Source organism: Drosophila guanche, unplaced genomic scaffold (assembly GCF_900245975.1).
Source record: "Drosophila guanche unplaced genomic scaffold, DGUA_6, whole genome shotgun sequence".
In the NCBI taxonomy this organism is placed as follows: domain Eukaryota; kingdom Metazoa; phylum Arthropoda; class Insecta; order Diptera; family Drosophilidae; genus Drosophila; species Drosophila guanche.
Window position 1 is genome coordinate 82,850 of NW_022995789.1, and position 9,452 is coordinate 92,301.

Here is a 9,452-nt window from a genome sequence, read left to right on the forward strand (position 1 = left end):
TCGTGAACTCTTGCAAAGTGTGCATTGTCCACAAAAATAAGTTGCAAAACCCATATGATGGGGGAGGCATTGACTAAGCCGGTCCCTTTGAAATCCGCAACTACACAGGGCGGGCGTTCCTTATCACCAAGGAGTATGTGAGCGTATGTGTTTCGCCACGAAGGCTATTCATTTGGAGTCTACGTCCGACCTCACCACCGAAAAGTTTCTCGCTGCCTTCGCTCGTTTCGTCTCGAGACGAGGCTGTCCACAGAGTATCCACTCCGATAACGGCAAAACCTTTGTGGGCTCAGCCAAAGTGCTGGCCAAGGATTTCCTAGAAGCATTCAAGGACTCTGTGATTGATGCGTATAGTCATCAAATGGTCTCGTGGAAATTCATCCCACCAGGGGCCCCACATATGGGGGACTTTGTCTTGATGCTCTTCACTCCGGCTTCCCACAAAGCCACGTCCACTCGGAGCTACACCTTCGAGGAGCTCTCCACGCTTCTCTCGAAAATTGAGGCGTGCCTTAATTCCAGACCGCTCTTGAAGATGTCCGAAGATCCGAAGGAGTTGCTGGCCCTAACTCCCGGGCATTTCCTTACGGAGGGGCTCTTAATGGCGACGGCGGAGCCAGAAGTTGAGGGTGACCTCACGTCGATCATAAATCGATGGGAACATCTGAAGGCACTTTGAAGGCAAATTATTGATATGGTCGTCGTCAAGGAGGACAACCTTCCGTCTAATGAATGGCGTCTCGAACGAATCCAGTCCGTGTACCTCGGCGCTGACGATCGGGTCCTTGTAGTCGACATCCTCACTGCACGGGGGGTCTTCAAAAGGCCGGTCGCAAAGGTCGTTCTTCAGTCCGTAGAACCTCCTCGCTCCATCCAACATCCAAGAGCGTGCGTGTCCCCCGCTTCCTATCCCGTTACTAACCCTTCTCCGAATCTTTTTTTTTGTTCTTCTTCTTTCGCCATAGTTTTCCGTACTCAGAGATGGATCCACGGTCTCGTGACACCCGAGCACTTCGGAGAGTAGACGTTCTCGAGGTATTAACTCTTACCGCTGCCGAGTCTGCTCCGGAATCTATCCGCTCCGTGTCTGCCGACGCTTTCTTCGCCTGAACGCCGAGAAGAGAATCCGAGACGTCTTGATTAACAAGTACTGCGCTAATTGCCTGGCTCATCAGACCTCCGGCAACGACTGTCGTAGTACCAAGGACTGCAAGGTGTGCGGCGGGAGCCACCACACGCTACTCCACATCCGTGCGTCCCAGCGTTCAGGCCGCGCCGGCGCACCAGCCCCTCCTGCGGCTCTAGCCTCTCGCGTTGAAAGCCGCCGCCGTCTCCCCGAAAGCCGCCCTGTCGTGGAAGATCGGCACCATCCGTTTCTACGCTCCTCCAGAACCGGCGCGTCAACATTCTCCCGACGGCCCTTGTGGTCTTAGATACGGGTTCCAGAACCTTTGAGACGGCGGCTCTTATCGACCCTTGTACCCCAGTGAGCAGCATCGATGAGTCGTTGGCCATCGCCTTCAAACTGCCCTCCACGCGGGTTGGCACCGAAAAGGTGTGCACGACGATGTTCCGCCCCAAGAGTGGCAACATTCAATTGGACGCCGTTCTGAAGGTCGAGCCCCGCCTGCGCATCCGCAAGCCACTGCGTCCCGTGAGCGAGACGGTGCGTACCCGTTTTGACGACATTCGCCGCGCCGACGAGCGCTTCCATCCACGATCTTCCTCGTGCTAGGAGCCGACGTTTACCAGAAGGTAATCCAACCCGGGTTCCTCGCCCTAGGAGACGGGCTTCCCGTGGCTCAAAGCACCGTGTTTGGATGGATTGTGTCCGGGGCGTGCATTCAGCCATAGAGGTTTCCATTGCAGTCCTGCAAGGGGGGGGGGGGGGGGGGGGGGGGGGGGGGGGGGGAGGAAGTTGAGAGTAGCAGCCGGAGCTCGCTCTCACTCCCTACCGTCTCCTTCTCGCCTGGCGCTCGCGAGCTGGCAGGCAGCCAGCCGCTAAGCTGTTGTCAGTATACTACCCACCCCCGTACATTCCGGTACACGCGAGTTGATACTGAACGAATTCTACATCCATACATACACAAAACACATACTTTTCTACACCCGCACCGTTTCGAGTGCACAATAAACCACCATTATATCGAATATACGGTTCCTTTTCATTTCGGGACGCTTGGACCTTCCGAGGAGTTTATCTGCAGCGACAGGAAGCCGCCCTACTACGAACATGATGTATCCCACAGAAGTATTTGTTATGGAAAGGATCTTGCAGCCTTGCGGCTTTTGCCGTCTCCTCGATCTCAGTACAAAATATTTGCCAGGAGGCTCTTTTCGCTTATCTAGTTTCTTTTTTGTATAGAGCAAGGCTGGTCATGTAGTTTGGCTTTATTAAAATTTGCCCTGCACCTTCTACGCAGCCTTGAAGGCTTTGTTGCATGCCTCCGTGAACCTATTTACAAGACTGTTAAGGTCGTCTCTTGCATGTTGGTGCTGTTGGGGGAAGAAGGGTTTTAGAATATATCTCCCAGTTGGCTTTTCTGGGGTTGATGTAACTATTAGCTTCTAGGACTATCCAGCTCTTAATTAAGCCCAGTATGCTATGGGACACTAGGGTGAGGTCTATGACCTCCTGTCGGTTCTTTATAATAAACGTAGGGTCGTTTCCCTGATTACATAAGACCAGATTTGAGTTTAAGATGAAGCTGAAAAGTGACTCACCCCTTACATTTATGTCCGAGCTTCCCCAATGGGTATGGTGAGCGTTGGCGTCGCAGCCTATCAGTAGGCCTGTGTTTGACCTCTCGCTGTCGCTGGCAATCCTGCGGACAAGGTCGCTGGAAGGGTCACTATGGTCGTGAGCCATGTAGGACGGCACCACTCTGAGGTGTGCCCTTGCAGCTTTAAGATGTGAAAGCGAAAGATGTGATTTCCAGCTAATATGCAGGTACGAATTTTACCTTCCTTTGGTGCTACAATCAGCTTGTAGTCCTTCGTCGCTAATCCACAGACCTTGTCTCCAACCACCCAAGGCTTCTGGATTAGGACTACGTCGCCTCCGCTCGATTCTAAGCGGAGTAAGAGGGCAGCTGTTGTTGCTTTACAGTGGTGGAGATTTATCTGAAGAAGCCTCAGAGGGCTCCCTGAATATCTCCACCAGCGTATTGTCGGCACATTGCCTCGAACTCGAGCATCAGCTCTGACTCTAGGGAGTCACCTTCGTGGGCCAACTCCAGCTCGTTGTCGGGTGCTTCGATCTCCGAGGCAACATCCTGCTCGACTGGGTTGTCGACAGAACGCGCGCCCGGCCGCTGCATCCGACTTATACACCTTTATGGTGACGGAGCTGAACCCGAAGTTGAGGTCTCCTTTGGCTGCCTCCATCGGGGCCAGCGACTCCTTGTTAATCACGACCCCTTATTTCGTGGGGCCCTGCGTCGCTTCAACTTTAACAACCTTCCAATCTGCTGATGGGTTGCATCGCTGCAACATCAGCAGGATGCGTTCTGGCTCTTTTGTAGAAGCCGGCACCCAGATTCTCGCCCTCGGTCTACTGGGCACTTCGCTCCAGTCGACTGCGGCTAGTTTCGCCCCTGGGTATACTTCCTCAACTTACGCTACCTCTGCTTTGTACAGCTGCACGGAGCGCTCGTATGTAATTAGTTTTGTTTAAATCCATGAACTGTTTTGGTAGTCTGCCAAATACTAGTTCGTATGTACAATATTCATGCGTTTCTGGTGGTGTTGTGTTGAAGCAATACGTGAAGTATTGAATCCAGACATCCCAATCTGTTTTGTCTGCAGAGATGTATGAACGAATATATTCATTGAATATTCGGTGACTTCGTTCTATTGTCCCTAATGTTTGATAATGATATGCAGTAGAGGTGAGATTCTTGATTTTCATATACATATATTCTACGGCTCGGGCAGGCCTTTGGGCAGTGAAAAGCCGCTCAGTCTCGAACTCCCTCACATGAATTCCTTCCCCCATCGATGGGAGACAGCCACGCCCCTCCCCCTCCTATAGCTAGCTCGAAAACACGCTCAATCTTCTATTCTTCTGGTATTCTTCCACCACCATCCTTGGCATGTCTCAAGCATGAATTTATGTGGGTACGCCCCATACCTCCTGTATAAATTCAAACGAAACTTAGGGAGTTAGACATACTAAAGGCCAAAAGAGTGTACACCGTTTTCGTTCAATATATATTTTTAGTAGGATAGTGTTTAAACACTGTATTTTGTACTAGTATACAATTTTTTATAAACAGCAGTTTTAATATTGTAAATTCAAAATTTGTAAATATATTTTGAAAATCATTTTTTAATGATACCTTTACGCTACTTGACTTCTTACGTTGATGATAATTCACGTGTGAACATGATTCTTGGCGATGACCAACGTCCTCTACGTGGGGACTCTTCGATACTGTTGGCTCCAAAAATAAAGCTCAGCAGTGGTTACGAGATGCCCGTTCTAGGATTTGGAACTTATAAGGCAAACATTCTACACAGGAATATAAATTAAATTAATAAATATATATACATATTTGCAGCTGAGCGGTTTCCAATGCTTATCAGCAGTACATTGTGCAGTAGAAACTGGCTTTCGTCACTTTGACACTGCATATTCATATGAAAACGAAAAGGATGTAGGCGATGCTCTTCGTACTCAAATTAAAATGGGAAACATATCTAGAGAAAATATTTTTTTGACCACAAAGGTAAATTAATATAATTATTTATATATTCCTATAAGTACCAATACTAAAACCATGTTTTTGAAAGTTGTGGAACACTCATCATGATCCTCGGGATGTGCGCCGAATTTGTGAGCAGCAACTGAAACTGCTGGGATTTAACTACATCGACCTATACTTGCTTCATTTTCCTGTGGGCTACAAAAATATGTGTGATGAGATTCTGAAGCCAATATCTGAGGGTAAATTGCAGACAAGGTAAATACTTCTGGAGAGAATGAATACATTGAGGGCATATAATAGGTTTCCTCACATTCAGCGACGTTGATTATATAGACACATGGAAAGCTATGGAGGAACTCGTGAAACTAGGCTTGGTTCGCAGCATCGGGTTATCGAACTTTAATATGGAACAGGTACAGCGTATCATTCAATGCAGTTCCTCAAAACCAGTGGTAAATCAGGTAGAAATCTGGCCTGGTTTTTTGCAAAAAGATTTGGTTGACTATTGTCACTACAACGGAATTGTTGTAACAGCGTATTCACCTCTTGGCCAGCCAAATAGAGAAAATCATAGACCAACATATTTCTTTTCGGAGGGCATGAGGAGATTAGTTACGAAGTATAAGAAAACATCTGTTCAAATAGTATTGCGTTTTTTGGTAATAACATTCAGCTTTATTAGGGTTAAAGACACATAAAAATCATTGAACTTTTGTAGGTGGACTACGGAGTCGTTCCTATTCCAAAATTGGCTAATCCTTTTCAGATAAGTCAAAGTTTAAATATATTTGACTTTAAGCTGGACGATACAGATACCCGTGCATTACTTGGAATAAAGTCAAAAAAACGAATTGTAAAATATGACTTAGCAAAAGATCACCCATTTTACCCTTTCGAACGGGAAGACGAAAGTTAATATCAAGATATATATAACCCTTAAAACATAATACTGACACAGAAAAAATGTGATTCGACATCAAATGAAGGTAATCAAGATGATGAGTAGAACTGGTATCATTAATAACTTAATTAAATAGCACAATTTTTACCATTAAAATGTACTTAAACTTTTTTTAGCATATTGATTCTGTAAACCATTCTCTTCTTGCACAAAAGCTCCACCTTTTAGGGTTTCCGCCCAATATTTTGAGATGGATTTCCAGGTACCTGTGTTCTAGGTCTCAAAGTGTACTTTTTAAAAACTCCTTATCTTTACCTGTTATGGTTTCTTCTGGAGTACCACAGGCTAGCCATTTAGGCCCCTTACTTTTCACACTCTTTATGAATGACCTGCCTTTTGTATTAAAAAATTCTCGAAGTACTTATTTATGCGGATGGTGTTAAGCTCTGCGTCCAGAGTAAGGACATTTAATTTCACTCCCGCTTGAAATCAGATCCCAACCCACCTTAATGCCTCGAAGTGCAAAGTAACGAATTTTCACCGCTCCAGCCCCTTACTGGCTCCTTACACCCTCTGCGGTAGTTCTCTGGAGAGAATTACATTAGTTGATGATCTTGGTGTTAAACTAGGAATTTGATGACCCCTATATAACGAAGACTCGCTATATCTCGCTTGATCGTCCGATTTTAGAATACGGCTCATGTGTATGGTGCCCTCAGTACAACATACATCAGGACCGTATTGAATCAGTACAGAAAAACTTTTTTTATTTGCCCTACGGGGCCTCAACTGGGATGCAACTGTGAGACTGCCATCCTACCATAGTAGATTACTTCTAATAAACCTTCCATACTTAGTTAGTCGTAGAAAAATTCGTTATGTAATTTTTATGCACAACTTGATCAAGGGGTGTGGACAGCCCTGACCTGTTGAGCGGCATAAACTTTACGATTCCCTTTAGACCCACTAGAAACTTTATTCCTCTGTTCCTTCCACTATGTATGCTCGGATTATAATTCCCTCTATCACATTATATCCTCCACGAACTCCCTTCTTCTTCTTTTTAAATCTCTTATACCAGCCTACCTCTCCCGTTGCTAGTTAAATTTTAGTTTTGTTTTGTTTCTGAGTTTGTTAATTTTGCTGGCTTAGCTATAGTCGCTCTAGTTTAGTTGTGTTTAGCTCTAATTTTCCTGGAATATTAGCCTAACATCTATCTTTCCTGCATGCTCGCGTGTCATGCGGCAGCGCCCCTCGGTCGGTTGGGCGGCACACATACATACATCCATCCATCCATCCAAATCCATACAATTCTACACCCGCGCCGTTCGAGTGCCTAATAAACCGCCGATATATATATATTATCCCTATACTGTGTCGCCTATTTAATTTCGTGCTTTTCCGAGGATTTATCTGCAGCGACAGGAAGCTGTGAAGCTCTCCCACAAACAAAGGGGGAGTGTAGTGCCGGATCTTGCAAACTCGTCTGCTATGCAGTTGCCTGAAATGTCCTGGTGTCCCGGGACCCTTGTTAGGCTAATAACATATTTCCCTGCCATCTCATGTAGAGCTTTGCGACAATTTGCCACTGGAAGGCGGAATGAATGCCTCATATTTAGTTGCCCGGAGTAGATTCCTCCGCCAACTTTGTTGTCTAGTTTGGATTCATCTTCAAAGATGTTTATGGGGCCCTTTGGGCCAGATGTGCCCTCGACCCATTCCTCTCTTCGACGACCAAAGTCACGAAATTAATAAAGATGTTGCCACTCCATGTGGCAAAAATGACGACAACACCAATATAGAATGTTTGTACTGGATAAGAATCATGCCGCCGATTTCTTTTACACTGCTTATTCCATCGAGATGGGCGACAATCGACATACCACACGATAGTTTATGAAATATAGATAGTTAATTGAAATGAAATAGCTATTGCTAAAAAATATCGATAGCAGGCTGGGGGCAGCTGGTAGAACCTGAATAATATCACTAACCAAATAGTATTTGGTAACTATTTGGTTAGTGATAATATCATGGTTTTCTGCCATTTTACAAGCGCCACAAGAAGCTCACAATCGACATACCACACGATAGTTTATGAAATATAGATAGTTAATTGAAATTAAATATCACCAACAGAGGCACTACTAAAGTTTGGGGATGGGGTTGGGGAGTGAAAGAGTGAAAGCGATCGGACGAGTTTATTTTTCCTCCAGCGAAAAGACAACAAGTGAGAAGAAGGTGCTGAATCTCCGTTCCGGAAGAGGGGAGGAGAGCTGATTGCTGATAGTGGTGGGGAGCGCAGGTGAGCTTGCATATATCGATATATCGATACTCCGCCGTCAGCAGCTGTCACGTAGCAGATATCTGCAAGATCGCAAAGGGGATAAGGTGCCGCAAAGTTACAAATTCTTCAGGCCAAATTTCTAGACTTGGAAAGTCTGCACAACGGCCAGTCGGGGACAGGGGAGAGGCGGTTTATCACCCATCGTGAAGCCACGTAGCCACGTATGGATACGGGAAACCCGTTCGTGGGCAGATCGGCGCAGGAAAGATCGCCGCGCCAACTGCCGGAAGAAGGGAAGGAAGCTGATGTTTCGGTGTTCGTGAAGAGAAACAATCTCATCCGATCACCGGTACTCCAGACAACGCCAGCAGCAGCTCTGAAGTTGACCCCAAAGAGACTCCCAAAACGGTTCGGGACCCCGCAAGCCCGGCGAGCTCGCAAAGATCGACTCCGCCAAAAAAGTGTAAGGCATCGCAGGATGCTACCGGTCAGCAGAACCTAGCGGAGATGGGTAGACTTCTGGAAGAGATTACCGCTCGGATGCTGGACAAGAGCACGCGCCATGTAAACGAGGCGACCAGAACCCTGTTCAGCGGATACAGGATACATACAGGATGCAAACCAGGCAGCCGCAGCGGGTATCAGGGACATGCAGGAGGGCGCGGAGGGCGTAGTCCTGTGCTCGAAATGCGCACAGAGCACTCAGAGCGCGGACAAGGAGCAGCAGACAACGACCGTCTGGAAGAGGGATGCCGCATCGCAAACCGAGCCGTGGCGAAGGCTAAGCCAGCCTGTTGTGTCGGATGGCCCTGTTGGGGAACAGGCTCCCACGCTTATGCGCCCAGCAGGTCGCAAAGGCTCACCCAAGAAGCAACAGAAGAAGGCCCAGATAAAGCCACACGAGGAGAAGGCGACGCACAATGCTCCCAGCCAACAAGAGAGACTCGAAAACCATGATAGCGGGTGGAGGGTAGAGGCCAAGACGCGGTCGTAGTGCGTACAGCGAGGTTCTGGCCATGGTGACCAGGAGGGAGAACAACCAGCTGTCGGACCTGGGAAGCTGCGTTTCCAGGGTACGCCGCACCATCAACGGCAATCTTTTGCTATAAGTTGTGAAGGTTGCAGACCAAAAATAAAATTTATAATGCCTGTACTAAAATTGTATTAAGACAATTTTTTTTTTTGAACAGTCTTTCTTATTTTATCGCAAAAATATTGAACCTTCCTTACTGTACATGCATTTCATAGAGCAACATTCAAGATCAGAAGCTTTTATCTCGAAAAGCTCTCTCTCTCTCGAAAATCTTAAGTGCGAGCGCCGCTCACATGCAAGCTTTTTACCCCGCAAGCATAGCTTACGGCTAGCCCATAAAGCAACTATATAACGAGGTCTCGTCGGGAAAAATTATGGAAACGTGCGAGTGAAAAGTGCGAGTGAAAGAAGGGCTCTCGCTGTAAGTGTGACGTTAACGACAATGGAGTGTGCTGATTAATCATTTGAAGGCAATGTTAAGAAACACGAGTTTAGTTTGTTTTACAATTTAACTAGCTGACC

The 9,452-nt window shown here is 46.8% G+C and overlaps 1 protein-coding gene across 2 annotated transcripts; it reads left to right on the forward strand.

Annotated features, from left to right (window-relative positions):
• The first annotated feature begins 4,302 nt into the window (after window positions 1–4,302).
• Window positions 4,303–5,707, forward strand: LOC117591545 (1,5-anhydro-D-fructose reductase). 2 transcript variants are annotated; one of them, XM_034284843.1, is made up of 5 exons: window positions 4,303–4,504; window positions 4,563–4,726; window positions 4,791–4,964; window positions 5,026–5,368; window positions 5,428–5,707. In XM_034284843.1, exons 1-5 carry the CDS (start codon window positions 4,334–4,336, stop codon window positions 5,623–5,625), a joined length of 1,050 nt encoding a protein of 349 aa, XP_034140734.1. In that variant the 5' UTR covers window positions 4,303–4,333; the 3' UTR covers window positions 5,626–5,707. The 2 variants fall into 2 exon arrangements, with proteins under 2 accessions (XP_034140734.1, XP_034140733.1); XM_034284842.1 differs by having other exon boundaries at window positions 4,304–4,504; window positions 4,563–4,730; window positions 4,795–4,964; window positions 5,428–5,703.
• The last annotated feature ends 3,745 nt before the right edge of the window (window positions 5,708–9,452 follow it).